The sequence below is a fragment of the Palaemon carinicauda genome, chromosome 8 (genome assembly GCF_036898095.1).
Source record: "Palaemon carinicauda isolate YSFRI2023 chromosome 8, ASM3689809v2, whole genome shotgun sequence".
NCBI lineage: Eukaryota > Metazoa > Arthropoda > Malacostraca > Decapoda > Palaemonidae > Palaemon > Palaemon carinicauda.
Genome location: NC_090732.1, coordinates 124,354,789 through 124,371,556, shown reverse-complemented (window position 1 = coordinate 124,371,556; position 16,768 = coordinate 124,354,789). Strand labels below are relative to the sequence as shown.

General features: G+C 43.7%; 1 protein-coding gene across 5 annotated transcripts in view; it reads left to right on the top strand.

The window, feature by feature from the left end:
* Rbcn-3B (WD repeat-containing protein Rbcn-3B) overlaps positions 1-16,768 on the top strand; it is a 307,575-nt gene that overhangs the window by 267,849 nt on the left and 22,958 nt on the right. For all 5 annotated transcript variants that reach the window (XM_068378881.1, XM_068378884.1, XM_068378883.1 and 2 more), the window contains one exon: positions 3,749-3,801. In XM_068378881.1, the coding sequence (XP_068234982.1) occupies positions 3,749-3,801 (53 nt within the window). The remainder of the gene's footprint in view (positions 1-3,748; positions 3,802-16,768) is intronic.

The window sequence follows — 16,768 nt, the reverse complement described above, 5'->3', positions numbered from 1 at the left end:
GAAACTGGAAATCCCTCATTTTTAACTGACCTAGGAAAATGAACTTCTCGAGAGATGCCATGGTTCCTACAAGCCTCATCTTTATATAAACCCACAGTGCTTTTATCTGCTGGAAACTCCCAAAAAGGCAAGGACGACTGAATTCTCTACTCTGATGAACGTGAATCTCTTCCAGTGATGCATTCCAAATTAACCAGTTGTCCAGGTATGAAAGTAGTCCCATGCCCAGAAGAGGCAGCCACTCAGAAATTGGAGCAATCACCCTGGTTGGTGAAGGCCTGAGGAGCTATTCAAAACCCAAATAACAGCCATTTAAATTGATAAACCTTCATATCACCCATAAACCAAAGTAGGCATCCATCATATCTGCCATAAATATCTAATCTTTCTTTCCAGCTGCCAGAACTGTACAAGGATTCTATATTGAAAACCTTGTGAGAACAGTAGTCTATACTTGATTCAAGATTGATACATCTGGATCTGGGCTCAAACCCACTGATGCCATGGGCACTAGAAACAGCCTATTGTAAAACCCATGGAAGGAACCTAAGACCTCCTGTATCACTTGCTTCTCGAAAAGATTTGCAATTTTTAATTTCAAAATGTGGAATTTAACTGATTTTCTGAAGGTAACTCAGGAAAGGTATGGAAAATCAATGAGTCTTTTTTGAACTCATACTTAGCCTCCTGTAAGACCAAACCCCCGAAGGGATTTTTTCTTATACAGAAAGAGGAAGAGATATGAGAAGAAGGAGGGATAGGTCAATAAAAAGAAACAACAGTTCTGCATGTGATTGGCTTCAAAGTGTCAAACTGTGCCGTAACTAGCCATCTGCTTCTAACACTATCTGAAAACTTGATAGAAATAAGAGAGCGCTTCTGCACATATGAAACTATCTGAACAGGTGAACACAACTGCTTCCTACTTTTAATAACAAAATCAGTAAACAGTTATCCTCTAGGGTACCATCCAAAATTGGTTTGTGCAAATAACTTGATAAATACTAAATAGGATTAAGGTACAGATGTCCCTAAGCTTCTCTTCCACCACAGACGATAAAATGCATATAACAGAATATGCAAAAGAAAGAATTTCAACCAAACTTTTGCAATCAACCATAACTAACATCTCTTTAGTAAACCAATTTTTAAATCCTGAATTTGACCACCGTCTTCTGCTGACATTCACCATGGTCTCTAGAATATAGGCCTGATTTACAGAAAGTTGGGTTAGGTAATTGACCTGTTTTTTTAAATCAAAGACCATGTCCCTAGGGGACAAAGCTATGTCAGCAAACAATAAATCGAACTAGTCGACCTGCCTGTACTGTAACATGAAACATCAATTTATTCACTTTGTATCTAACATTACTTGAAAACCGGATACATAAGTCATCTTTGGAGAGCCAGCATGACGCAATATCGATGAATAAGCATCTTTAATGATAACCAGTGGTAATTTCTCTTGGGACATTTCTGAAATAAGTTTCAAAAAATAAAATTGGATTGGGAAAGTCCTTATCCATCTTAGCAGCCTCAAAATCAATAACAATCTCACCAACATCCTTACTTTGTGAAGCACCACTCCTGAAGACTCAGATTGTCCCTTTGGTTTACTATTATAGTAGGCTATCCATTGCACCTGCACTAAACAGAAGTTGGTGACTCTTTTCAAAGCCTACCCCATGTTGTACTAGCCCCATCATTAATGCTACTAGTCAGCATTGGGAACTTGGTAGTAGGTGAGCCTACATTAGAAGCTACAGTATATGGCCACTGTTAGTTATCAGCCTGAGCAGAAGCAGCCAAAGGCTTATTGAAAAGCTTTGTGCTTGTCAACATAAGTGTAATATAGCATGTTACATTAACAATGATGCCACAGTAAGGTTGGGAATTATTGCTTACTGCAGTGGTAGGAGGGACGTGTGGATCCAGACTCCTAATCTATTGGATTTTTCAGGATCCAGTGGTCTAAAAGAGCATACTTGATTGCAGAAAGGCAATAATTTTTGCAGTAGAAGGATCTGGACCAAATTGAGAGATCGAGGCTTACAGGAAGCAGTCAGCTTTATAACACCCTGTTTACCATCAGGACTCGTACCAGATAGAACATCAGGGACCACTAGGCAAACCTAAGCTTGGGGTTTAGAGCAGGTCAGGTTAGACTAGAAACACTGCCACCTCCAGAAGGAATGTTTGCCTTCTCAGATTGTTTGAACAAATCAAACTTTTCCATAAACAGAAGAGCCCTTCGCATGAATTCGTTTAGACATTAGCCTGTCATATTCCCCCATAAGAGAATTGATAAGTTTTTGCATTTTAAACACCTATGGCTCAAGTCACATTGTCAGCTCTGACTTGTGGCACCAAAGGAATAAGGATCTATATCCTCAAGCAATAACCTAATTGAACAATAAACACATAAACACATTTCTAACCCCATTAGAAGACTTCCCTGATTATACTAAAAAACTGATTATTACTACTTTATCTGGAAATGCAGACTGCTATTAAAGAACATCTACAATGAATGCGAACAATTAGTATACTGAAGTGTAGGCCTATACTCACCATGTTAATAGCCTTACAGCACCATATAAGTGGCAATAGCATACTATGAGAGCAAGAATGTTTTAAGTGTGGGAAAAGTAGAAATTTCAATTGTTCAATTGTAATGAATGACAGAAACACAAGCTAGCTTTTAGGAAGAAGCATGTGAACGTTAGGTGAACTTCACAGAAATAATGGCAATGGAAAGGAAAGTATCTATGAGTGAATGTAATTATCTTGATTTAGAAAAAGAAAAAGGGGGCAGTGTAAAAAAGAACAAATGGCTCTGTGTATTTATATGTTAGGAGGTTATGGAATGAAATGGAATAAGCATAAATGGGTTCTGGCGGGCCATGTCTATGGGTAGTACATGATTTAAAAGGAAAATTTTGAATAGTTAGGAATGTTGTAGTGCACAGTGATGTAAGAATAAATTGATATGTATAATATATTCAAGAGTGGATTCGACATTAAATTTGAGAAGAAAATAGTAATATATATATATATATATATATATATATATATATATATATATATATATATATATATATAGAGAGAGAGAGAGAGAGAGAGAGAGAGAGAGAGAGAGAGAGAGAGAGAGAGAGAGAGAGAGAGAGAGAGAGAGAGAGAGAGAGAAATGATAAAGGATGAGGTAAAATTAAAGATATAGAATTGTTAGGAACTGAACAAGAAATCAGAGTTTGGGTATCACTTTAGTATAGGGTACAATTGTTGTTATAGGTACAGTACATAGGAAGGAGGAGGGATGGAAGTGCACTATAGAATATTGAAATGAGAAGTTTGATGAAGGAAGAAATTGGATTTTAGAAGTACAGTATGGTTGAAGGAATGACAGACAAATAATCTAAGAGCACATATAAGGGAGATTTGTATTTTGAGTGAGATAAAAGTGTCATTAAAGCATTTTGGTTTAGTAGTTGGTGTAGAGGGGGATAAATGCTGTAAGGTAATCACAAAAGAAAAAGTGCTAAGGTAGCCCATTCTGATTTCACCCTTACCCCTTTTGACAATGCTTGTACACACCACCACTGTTTATTTACATATATGGAAAGTAAGGTATGCTTCAATTTAGCATAATTACTCAGTTTTGTGTAGAATTAGATCTATTATTTAAACCTTGTATCAGAAGAGTAAGTTTTCTTCAACAAAATAACTTAGTTGGATTTATGTCCTTCAGATTCTTCTTGCGCTGCTGGACTTGTCAGCAGAGACGGATCGCCTTGCTCCAAGGTTAGTGAAATTGAACTACAAATATATCTTTTTGTGTTGTTCTCCATGATTTTTCAGTATTTAGCATTGTATAGCACATGTTCATAATTTTTTTTAATTAATTTTATTTAGGTAATAAAGTACATGTACAATCATGAAATGCAAGGTTCATTCAGCTTCATCATTATCTTAGTAATATTTAATTATCATAGTTTCACTGAACATCAGTATTATCGTTTTATAGTTTGACACATTTGTGATACAAACTCATTAGTGATATGGAGCCCTCATTCACTGTTTGAGTGCCTCCATACACAATTTCTGAAGTCATATTAGTGAAAAAGGTAAAGATGCCAAGAGTATGTAACTTAAAACGTCTTCATTACTCATTAGTATTGTTAGTAATGTGTTCTCATTATTTCACATAGTATGTTGGATACGACAGGAAGAGAATAAGGCTATGAGAGATGGTCAGTTATCATGACGTATGGGTCGTTATAAAAAGATTTTTTATATCAAAATTTTGATTTTGTAAAAAACCCATTAATCATATCACCTAAATCACAGTTTAGGTGGGAGGTCAAGCCAATGAAGAATTTCAGCCTTTGCTGAAGGTCCATTGGATCCAGTGCAGCAGATAAAGTAATGGTTATTACTGGTATAGGAAATGAAGCTTCAGGTAATACCACCAAAATAGTAGTAGAAAAATGAGAACTAAATTGATGAGACAGCAGGAATGCTTGAGTAAGCAACAGAATTATAGGAGGTGCCGTAGAAATCATCCAAAGAAGCATACGTTAAAGATGTGTGATACATAGAGAAATAACAACCAGAAGTTCCAAAACTATTGTAAGAAGGCATGATCATTGAAGGGGGTTGCATAGTAAGAAAATTTATTCCTGGTAAGTAGGAGACAACACTAAATGTAGTAACAGTGGTAAAAGGAGATTGTACAAGAGGAATGTTTGTTGCAACTCGAAGAAAAGAGGTAGTAAACAAACTGGCAGCACCTGAATAGTTGAATCCTCAGGCAAAGGGGAAATGGCAAGATAGGCAAATGGTGCAGCAGGAGATAGCTTCAAACTAGCTACCATGAGTGCAGCAACCAAGGCTAACCAATTGTTGTAGCAGAAAGTGCAGGAATAATTGAAACTGTGTACAACAACAATTGCAAAAGTAGAGCACATAGTCATGAATTGTAACAGTTACCTAAAGAAACAGTAGTGAAAGTGATGTAGGAAAGGTTATCACAGATCAGAAGGTATAGCAGACCCTGGTAAAGCAGGAATTATAGAGACAAATTATATAAATAGCTGATGATATTAAAGGAGCTATGACGTGAGGGAATCAACCCAAAGCTATTTGCCTTAGTTTTTCATCTTTTCTTGTCTCCTAGCACCTATAAACTTGAGGGCCTCATAGATGCTCTCAATCATTGACTACATGTGTAGCTATGCTTTGTTGTCCAGTTGACTTTTCCATCATGAGTAGTTTCTAGTCGTATTTACTTTGTCCTAAAAGTGAACTATTTCTGACAGACTTGTAACATCATCACGTGCAAAAGTGGTCATAAAGTCGAACTGTCGTAAGTTAACAGCTGCCTGCATCAGAAACTGTATCAACAGTCTGGCTCTTTAGTTTTGAAAATATATATGTACAAGTATTTTAGTTTTCATTAGTCATTAAGCAATATTTAACTGCAAAATTCATCCCATATTAACCAAAACTACAATGATATCTGTTCACTTATCAGAAAGCATCTCAATGAACTCTTTAGAATGAAACCATTTCATGCTATTTTATATGAAAAAAAAAAAAAAATAATTTCTAAAAGTATTGCTTTAGTTTAGTTATAGATGCCTAATTCTTGCAATGAATAAAAACTGGCTTTGTTATGTATCTAATAGGGTTAAATTGCAGACTAGAGAATTTTAAATGTGTGAGATTGAATAGATGTAATGTTTATGGTAATTTTCCTGTATTGGTTCTAAGGCCTGAACGTTGAAAGCTATCAGAAGGGATTTTTAAAATCTTATTTTAAACATAAATTCTCAATGCAAATTTTTAAACTATTCAGTAAAAATAAACTTATTCATATTTTCAAGCTAGTTGTTTTTTGATGTTTACAATACCAAAATTATATCTGAGAACATGTATTTTTTGGAGCTAACTTTTGTATGACAAACAGAATTTTAATGATAAAGTTCATTTCTATGAACATCCCCATGTCCATATTGCTTATTTTTCAAGGTTTTTTTTTCAACATTTACCCATAACATTTTGTTTAAAAAGCCCCTCGTAAAATAATGAGATATACTAGCAGTTAATGGCAAGAAACAAAGCATAGGGTCCTCATTGCTATTTTAGTTTTTCTATCACACCAGTTTGATGTAGCCTACACATCCTCTAGATAGTGATGAATAAGTTTTTATTGTGTTTTAATTTGTCTTTCTATGGATTTATTAGTAATTACTGCACAGGGATACCACTGTAATTTAAATTACCTCTTGTGAGGAGTGTGATTACCACATTTTATCACAGGGAAAGGATGTTTAAAGTTTGACTGCTAATGAAACTAGCTTTTAGTTCCAGGAGAAAATCAGAGAATACTAGGCTAGTTGTTTATAGCGGGGATGATGACAAATATGACATGCCAGCACCATTCTTTAATACAAACTTAACCAGCCAAGTTTTGATAGCGATGCACTTCAAAACTCTTGCCTTATTCAGCTTCTTTTGTTTAAACTCAGGTCAGTGATTCGTTGCTTGTAGGTGGTAATTCAGATCTTACCTTCCTGGTTCCTATACCTAACCTAACTTCTTAATCGGGTGTATTGGTAATAGTCTTTCATTCAGTAAGGGTTGTTATTATTATTATTATTATTATTATTATTATTATTATTATTATTATTATTATTATTATTATTATTACCTAAGCAACAACCTTAGTTGGGAAAGCAATATGCTAAAAGCCCAAGGGCTCCAACAGGGAAAAATAGCTCAGTGAAGAAAGGAAATAAGGAAATAAATAAAGGATATAAGAAGTAATGAACAATTAGAATAAAATATTTTATATAACATTAACAACATTAAAAAAGTCATTTCATATATAAACTATAAAAGGACTTATGTCAGCCTGTTCAACATAAAAACATTAGCTGCAAGTTTGAATTTTTTAAGTTCTACTGATTCAACTACCCAATTAGGAAGATCATTCCACAACTTGGTCACAGCTGGAATAAAACTTATAGAGCACTGTGTAGTTTTGAGCCACATGATGGAGGAGCCCTGACTATTAAAATTAACTGCATGCCTAGTATTACGAACAGGATGGAACTGTCTGGGAAGATCTAAATGTAAAGGATGGTCAGAATTATAACAAATCTTATGCATTATGCATAATGAACTAATTGAACAATGGGGCCAGAGATTAATATCTAGATCTGGAATGAGGAATTTAATAGACCGTAAGTTCCTGTCCAACAAATTAAAATGATAATCAGCAGCTGAAGACCAGATGGGAGAATAAATAAACATCAATGCTTAGATCCAGATGTTGAGGAGCCACTGTCCTTGACCTAATTACAATCATACTTTTGAGTTTTGTTAGGATTCAACTTCATACCCCAAAATTTGCACCATGCACTAATTTTAGTTGATCTCTATTAAGGGATTTAGCAACCCCAGATCTACATTTAGGAGATAGAATCGATGCAAAGAGAGTAGCATCATCTGCATATGCAACAAGCTTGTTTTTTAGTCCAAACCACATGTCATGTGCATATAGTATGAAAAGTAATGGGCCAAGAACACTACCCTAAGGAACACCAGATATCACACTCCTATACTCACTATGGTGCCCATCAGCAACAACTCAATGATATGTTACTTTAAAAATTCAATAATGATTCAAAGAAACGATCCACCCACTCCCAACTGTTTGAGTTTGAAAACAAGGGCTTCATGATTAACACGGTCAAAGGCAGCACTAAAATCATGGCCAGTTGTATGAAATTCCTGACCACAATCAAGGGATTTCTGTACAGCATTGAAGATTGTAAGAATGGCATCACATGCTCCAAGGTCTCTAAGAAAACCAAATTGTAAACTAGGGAACAGGTAAACAGATTATTCAGCTCGCATTTCAATCAAGATCCTGTTGCCGAGCCCCAAATTCTTCTCTTATTTTAGTTCATTCTGCTGGTAAATCCTTGTAAAAAAGAAAATTAATAAAACTGATTTCTTTGTCTTGTAAGAGCATTCAGTAGTATTTAATAAACTATAGACAATAGAGGGTGTCCTTAATTTCCTGGGAGATTAGAATTCCAAATTTTCTTCTGTCCAGAAATACAATGTTAATTCCAGTTAAAAGCTGGGTCACAGAAAGTCACAAAACATTGTACCCAAATTTTATAAAAGCGTGGAAGGTTAATTTGTTCCGTAACCGAAATACAAACCACGCTATTTACAGAGGGTTTACCTTTTAGCGCAGCTGAAATGGCGAGCCATTAGAATTTAACGAGGGTGTATTACCCCGCGCTAGTTAGCGGGGGGGTAGGGGAGTGGTAGCTAGCTACCCTTCCCCCCCCCTCACACAGATGAATGCTCACTTTCATATTTGGCTCGGACTGTGACAGACGTCTCTGTCTTGGTCCTCTCTTGGCAGCCATTGTTTGTTTTGTCTTTACTTAATCGCTTACTTTTCATTTACTCAATATATATGTAAACATGTTTTCATGTTTGTATATATATTTGAGTATAGGAATCAGTAAGTTTCCTTTTCAGAGTTGTGTGTGTAGTGTACGATATTTACGTAGAGTCCTCGGCAGTTAGGCCACCACGGCGTAATTTTATGGGTGGCGATCGAGTTTGACTTATGTCTTTCTCTCTCTCTCTCTCTCTCTCTCTCTCTCTCTTGAGGTCGTTCACCCTTTTACTACGTGTTACTACGCCCTTGTAGCTTCCTTTCCGTGTGGGGGGGGGAGGTTGCTACGCCGTACGTTTGTCTCAATTAGTTTATGAATCTAATTGTAGTTGTTTTTTTTTTTTCAGCTTGTAGAACGATTCCTTTCGGGGTTTTCGTTCTTTCTTTAGTGTTCATTCATTTTTAAATTACATAATTACATAGTTACATAATTATAATTGTTATAATTCTGTTTTGGTCACAGCTCTCCTTCCGTGAGTGTAAGTGGTTGTGAGGGCATGTGCCTGTTGTGTAATTCTTGTTTCCTTTCCCTCGGGATTCCTCTTCGGAGCCTTCCCGGGGGAATGAATGTGTACTAATGTTATTTGTTTTATTTTTTTACAGTTACCGATCTAGTTCGTTTCTGTAATATGGCAACGGTGTGAGCTGTCTTGTTGACTCCTGGGGATTCGGCTGTTGCTGCCTCCCCCCTTGTATTTTCGTCAGGGGCGTGTCTCCTTCTACTGGAAGTACTCCCGTGACGACGGACAGCTCTCCAGTTCATTTTAGAACTCTCAGGAGGCTTGCCTCCTTGGGCGGGTAACTTTCCTTCCGAGGGAAGTTTTTCCTGTCCAGGCTTGAGTTTTTCCCCTTTTGGGGGGTTCTTCTCTTGCCTTTTTTTCGTGCGACTATGCTCTTGGTGCTGAGCGATCACACCTGCAGTTTCGCTCAAGGGGCTGGGCAGTTGCAGGAGCTCCTTTTAGGTCACTGGCTGACCAGTCTCTTCTACGAAGTGTTTCTCTTTCGTTCGCGAGAGAGTACACTCATAGAGACTCCTCTTCAGAGGATTCTTCTGTTGCTGTTGCTGTTGGCCTCCCTCGCCGTAAGGCCCACCGTCCGCCTCGTCGTAAGGGCCTCTCATCTCCCTATAAGGGTGCTTGAGGCGCTTTTTTGAATCTCCGTTTGCAGCCTACAACTCCTTTTTCTTGATCTTCCGCCTTGGTGCAGATGGACAGCAGTCTGATCTCATCTTTCGACGGGCAACGGTCTTCCCGACGGACAACGGTCTTCCCGACGGACAGCGGTCTTCCGACGGACATCAGTCTCCCGTCGGACAGTGATCCCTTCGGGGCAAAGGGTTGCCTCCCACGGGGGTTCTTCCCTTGCCTGTCAGGGTTCCCCTGCACGCCCTTCTGCTGTGTTCTCTCCTGCTCCTGCTCACTGTTAGCGCACAGGCGCTCTCCTGCTCATCAGCGCTCTCCTGTTCGTCAGTGCTTTCATGATGATCATCCCTGCTGTTCCTGTTGGTTCCTGTTACGCCCCCTGTGTGCCCACGTTCGCCCTCGCGATCTAGAACTTCGGTTCAGGTCGGGGTCAAGGACTCTTCTTCTATGCGCAGGCTTCCACGCGTAGCCTTCTGCTCGTCAGCGATCATCAGCTCGCCAGCGATCATCAGCTCGCCAGCGATCATCAGCTCGCCAGCGATCACCTGTCTCTCGGCGATCTCCGGATCGCCCGCGTGTGTTACAACCGGCATGCCAACGTTCTCCAACACTTCTGAAGGAACATGGTTCGCCAGCTACTAGCTCACCTGTGCATGCTGCTCACCATCGCGCGATCACCTACCTGCGGATGCTGCTCGCCATCGCGCGACCCTCAACTGTGGATGCTGATCGCCATCGCGCGACCGCACACCTGTGGATGCTGATCGCCATCACGCGACCCTGCGTATGCTGATCGCCATCGCACGACCCTGCGCATGCTGATCACCATCGCGCGATCGCCTACCCTGCGGATGCTGCTCGCCATCGCGCGACCCTCAACTGCGGATGCTGCTCGCCATCGCGTGATCGCCCACCTGCGAATGCTGCTCGCCATCGCGCGACCGCCCACCTGCGCATGCTGATCGCCATCGCGCGACCCTGGCATGCTGATCACCATCGCGCGACCCTACGCATGCTGATCGCCATCGCGCGACCCTGGCATGCTGATCACCATCGCGCGACCCTGCGCATGCTGATCACCATCGCGCGATCGCCCACCTGCGCATGCTGCTCGCGATCGCTCACCTTCGCATGCTGCTCGCCAACGCACGATCGCTCACCTGCGCATGCTGCTCGACCATCGCGTCGGCATGACACAACGCGCCATTGCCAACCTGCGCGTTAGCGCTCACCAGCTCACCACTGATCGCCTGTTGATCCATATCGCCAGCGGTCTTCCTCGCCCACGCGGCAGCGCGTTTCCTCGCCATCGCGCTAACGATTGCGTTCGCCGCCTCGGACTCGCGCTCGCGCTCATTCACCTGCCCACCCTCACGACCGCTCGCCTGCGCGACCGCTCGCCCGCGCGACCGTTCGCCTGCGCGCCTGCGCGACCGCTTGCCTGTGCGCCCGCGCGATCATTCGCCTGCGCGACCGCTTGCTTGTGCGCCTGCGTGATCATTCGCCTGCGCGCCCACACGCCCACGTGCCTGCACGTCTACGCTCATGCGCGTCCGCGCCCATGCTCTCCAATGTTCGCCCGCGCGCGAACCAACGGTTTTCCATCGCGCGGACGGATGGTGTTCCGTCGCTCGAACCTACAGTGTTTCTTCGCACAAACGTCGGCTTATTTCTTGCAGTATCCATTGCTCGTCTATGGGTTATCGCTCGCCGACCACCAGCTCTCGCCCTTCCTACAACGCTCGCCCTCCTTCTGCGCTCCTTCGCTCACCTTCATTTGCGTTCCTGCATTACCGCGCATGGGCGCTTCCACGTTTGCCCATGCGTAAATCTTTGAATTACCGTCGCGCGAGCTCCAGGGCGATTGCGACCACGATTCCCAATGGGGTTTTCTCAGCATGGCCAGCCTGGCGAGTTCTTCTGGAGCTTATTTCCAGAACACGGCCTCACCCCGTAAACGCAGAGCATGGCACTTGCAAGAATAGGAGAAAATTAAAGGAGATCTGAGCAACACTCCTCTTTCCTGACCCTGGGTTAGCCCTTCCCCGTCATTCCCTGGAAGGATTTTTGGCGGGGGGGCTTTCCGTTCGAGATTTCTCCATCGGACAAGGGGTGACTGCTTACCCCTTCCTCTGGGAGCTTACCAGGTCCTTTCCCTCCTCGGTTACGGCCCGAGGTTTGGTTCAAGGAAGCTACAGGAAGATCATGGGTACTTTCCTCCTCTCGAGCTCAGGCACCTTGGCCTTTCATCGTTAAGTATCTAACTTGCGGACAAGTTCGATGTTGTACCATCTGGACGCGCTGACTGAGGGCTTCCTTCGGGTGTCTCATCTGTGGAGGTCGACGACCTCAGACACCCTTCCATCCTTGAGAAGAGTTGGTTTGTGCCCAAGGACAGAGACTTAGACAGCGGCTGTGCGGAGGAAATCGACTTCCGGTTTCACTCCTCCAAGGCGCTTTCTTCCAGACTCTGCAGGGCTCCAGCGCCCTTTTCTTTCAACCACGTCGGCCTAAGTTATCGGCTACGACAACTGGGACAAGGTGTCCAATTGCAGTTTCCTCCTGTCGGGAGACTCCCCCGGGGGGGCATGGTCCTAAAAGGAGTTCACGAACTCTAGGATTGCAGGTTTTTCGCTGGGAGGATGCTTAAGGTTACTCATCCGAATGACAGCTTCCCGATGCCCATTCCCGCACAATCTCTGTGATCAGCCAAGGATATCGCGCCTGCCGTCTCTGTCAGCGAATTCAGTGTCTCTGAACCTCTATGCCATAGCGTCAGCAAGAGTTGCCCGGTTGGGCAGAATGATCCATACCTTAGGCGAAGGTCTTCCTTAGGATCATCGACGGCTTCACCCCCGGCCTCCTCAGTTGATCCTTTCTTGTAAGGAAGGATCTGAGAGGGGATGTCCGTAGTCGACCTCTCAGCCCTGATCAAGTTTTTCGACCAAACTTCGGCCAGCGTAGACCAGCAGAATCGATCAGACTGGTAATGAGGCGACAGGACTCCTTAAACCTTTGATCGGAAGGACGGGTACTTTCAGTTTCCATTCCATCCATCTTCTAGGGTGCTCGTCGAATTCAGCCTAGACTGCAAGTATTCCTGCTTATGATGCAGTGTGGCTATCCCGCCGTGGCATAGCAGGTTTGTTTCCCCAGAGAACTCTCCCTGCCTTCCTCTTGGCCGCTCAGGTGCAGGCTTCCGCCTCCTTTGCTGTTTGGAGGGCTGGTCAACTCCGGTAGGCTCGGGTTCGATCTTCTTCAGCGCCGGGACAAGCTTCCGGATGCTTACCATGAGTGTGGGCTCATGGTATTTTGCTTGGAGCCTTCTCTTCCTCTGCCTCAACATCTGGAGTATCTGGCCCTGATATTGAGTCAATGGCCTTACCACGTTGGAAACCCCGCTTCTCGTCCGTCCAGCGAGGTTAAGCAACGTCGGTTCTGGTCGGTACTTGGATGGGTGACCGCCTGGGGACGCCAGATTCTGTTACCACATCCTCCGAGCCTTCCTTTCAGTTGACTGTGGCAAGACTGAGGAGAGTCGCAGTACCTGTTCTCAGTCGAGCAGAGCTTTCAGCCCTACCTTGGAACGTTTCCTAGTTCTCCTTTCCTCATTGACCCGTCTATAGTCCGAACGGTCGCCTCAGGATAAGTTCCATGTGAGGCGGTCCAAGTTCCGGTGGCTTCAGGCAATGTTTAACCGGACTTCCTGGCCCCTATGGGACTAGCGGAACTATTAGACCTGCAATGGGTGTTGACCTATGGAACCTCTTGATGGTAGTGGATATTCTCGTCCTTTCCCCACATTCTTGATGCTGTTCTCGGACTCGTCAAAGGAAAGGGGGGGGGCATGTTCCGGTCCAGGCCTATGGTCAAGACCTGAAGGATACCTCTCCATCATTCAGGCAGGCTTAGGGGCCTTAGTCTGGCCCCTCTACAGATCCTACAGCTCCTGCCGAGTCGCCCCGTGCGCGTCGACTTCATGATTCTGGCGTGTTCTAACCAGCAGGGGACGCATTTTCACACCTTCACATCTTGCAGTAGAGATACCGGGATGATTGAGATTCTCTCAATACCACCATCGGCTCTCTCATTCCAGGCAGGGGAATGTTCTCTCCGACTATCCGAGCAGAGCCTCGTAGAGAGAGTGTACCTGGGGGTCTTTGACCTTGGGTAACCAGCAAGTACTGGTCTGGGGGACCTGATCGTGACAGCTTGGAACCTCAAGCTTCCGCTGTTCTTCCCCCCAGTCTCAGACCCCCGAGACTCTGGCCAGATGTATTCTGGTGATGGTGGGACAAATTCGACGCCTGCGTCTTCCCTCCTTTTTGTCTGTGGACAATGGGTCTCAACAAGACCAGGTTGTCTGTCAACCTTTCAATGGGAGAGCTCCACTGGGACTATGCGCAGAACGGTTTCTGGACCCTCTGCTTCCCCTGACGGAACTCCCGGGAGAGCTTCTCCCACGGCGCAGACTACTCAAGCAACCACACTGCGACATCTCTCCCGAACCGGGGCGTCGCTTCGGCTTCATGCCTGGAGACACTACGCCTCCTCCTCAAGAAGAGACAACCCGCTACAGTCGATGTACGGAGGTCGCGTCATCTGCGATAGTCATCCACAGGGGTCTTCCAGGCAAAGTGAAGAGTCTAAGGTGGTTGGTGCCGTGGGAGATATACCTCTTCCCTTGAGGCCTCTTCTCCAGCAATAACGGTCTTATTGCCTTTCGGCGGGAGGAAACTCCTTTCCGCTCTCGGCGATGAAGCCTGTCGCTCAGCCTTTCCCTGACCTTCAGGCTTAAAGGAATAACTTTTTCCTGCCCGCTGGATCTATCCTCGCTCATGCAAAGCTACGATCGTCCCTGCCCTAGTCGGAGGAAGACCTCCAACTTGGAGCATGGCTCGGACTTTTAGTCCTTTAAGAGATCTTCTCAAGACCCTTTACGACAGGCCTCGGATTGTATTCCGCCTTGGGTCTCCTGCTCACTCTGGCCACGGCCAGTGTGTAAGCAATCTTCTTGGTCTCTTACGACTCCCCCCTTTCTAAGGAAGAGGGGAAGGCAACATTCAGGTTCGCTCCTGAGTTGTTGGCTAGACTCAGAATCTGGGGGTCCCGGCCCTTCGGTCCAATTCATTCAAGATTTCGAGTCTCCATTCTGTATCTGATGTCCCAAGACCTTCTCTTTCTTGCCAGTAAAGGAATCGAGAGGTTAGCGCTGGGAACAGCTGCAGTTTGTCCTCAGTTGCAGCCGATTTGGGAGCACAAGGAGGACATGGGGGAAAGTCACCAGTATACCTCTTCAGCCCGCACTCAAGGACATTCATCTCGACCTGTCTCCAGACCCTCCCCCGTCACGTCGTCCTACAGCACAATGTTGGATACATCGCAACGTCCCTCGCCTTCGAGTAATACTACTCTGTGACGCAGGTGCTACAAGCTGGAGTCTGGAAGCCTCTAATGACCTTCGCAGCCCGCTTCCTGCAGGGCGTGACCCACAGGAGTCTCGATACGTTTTCTATCGCTCTGTGGTGGCTACACAACAGCTGGTCTAACCTCAGGCTCCTTTTTGGACAGATAGCAGAAGGTTGAGGGCATTGTTATCAGGTTTTAGTCTGCATGAACGAAAGAAGTATGTCTGGCTCTTATTTCTTTCTTCATCATCCCCTCTACGGGGAAGCAGCATCCTGGTCTCTGCATAGCTGACCTCGAACCTCTGCAGGTAAACCATGCTTCCTTGTGTTCCGAATATTGAGTCAATACTGTCGCGTCCCCCATACCCTGACGAGGTGGTATTGGGAACGTCCTAACCCAGAGTTCCTTTTGGAACTCCAGGTCAACTGCTTAGGACGGGTCACACTTCTTCCTTCACACACAAGCTTACGTAGGCCACATGGTTCCTTGCGGAGCAAGGAACTTGTGAGGTGCAGGGACTCCTTTTCTCGAGTGCGACTCACTCGGATTCTGAGTCCCTGGGTAAAGCCAAAGCCAGTATGGCTGGGGACTTTCCACCCTACCTAAGGGGTAAGTCACCCTCTGTAAATAGCGTGGTTTGTATTTCGGTTACGGAACAAATGACAAATTCGAAGATAATTTGTATTTTTCCTAACCATACAAACCTTAGCTATTTACACATATTTGCCCGCCAGCCCTGTCCCCCAAGACAAGTCCTACCTCTAAGTGAAAGTGAGCATTCATCTGTGTGTGAGGGGGAGGAGGGGTAGCTAGATACCACTCCCCTACCCCCCCCCCCTGCTAACTAGCGCGGGGGTAATACACCCTCGTTAAATTCTAATGGCTCGCCATTTCAGCTGCGCTAAAAGGTAAACCCTTTGTAAATAGCTAAGGTTTGTATAGTTAGGAAAAATACAAATTATCTTTGAATTTGTCATTTTAGCAGAAATCTTTCTTTGGAAAGAGTCGTAGTAGTGGCACCTCCGTGGCGTACCATTTTGGTATTTGATGAACATTATCTCAAAGAATCTTGGTTTTTTATCGAGGCCTCTAGGTTCTATAGTGGCTGCTGGCGATGCGTTCTTTCAACTTTCTTGAGTTCAGTTAATTTATAATTTTATCATTCCCAAAATATTTCAAATACCCTTAGAAAAACAGTCTAGAGTAACATAATTCAAATATGATTTGTTACCATTAATCTAGACCAGTTAAGTCTAGCATTTTAAAGATTTTATACTTTGTTTTAATTCAATGATACTTTTATCCATTTCTTTCACTGGCACCCCACCTCCATCAGAGGTGGGAGTCAGCAATAGGAACATCAGGGGAGGTTCATAGAAATAAGTGGAATTTTAATAATAAAATTTGCTATTGGATGAAGGGTACACAACTTTTTTTCCACAGCGTGTTACTCCAGAATAGCTTCGATTACAAGTGGGTAATAGTGTCTTCTATTTATGCTAAAAAAAAATGGATAAACTGCAAGTAGCTAGAGCTTCAGGATACACTAGAATATATAAAATCTATAGAGGATTGCTTGTTATTCATTTTTATTTTTCATTGGAAATCATTCGTCCTTTGTTTAAACAATTCTTTAATAAGGCTAAGCTTTTTATCTGAGGTGCACTAAATAAAATGTCTGTTGCTCATGCACTTTTCTACATTTTTCTCTTTTAACTACTTCATTGACATA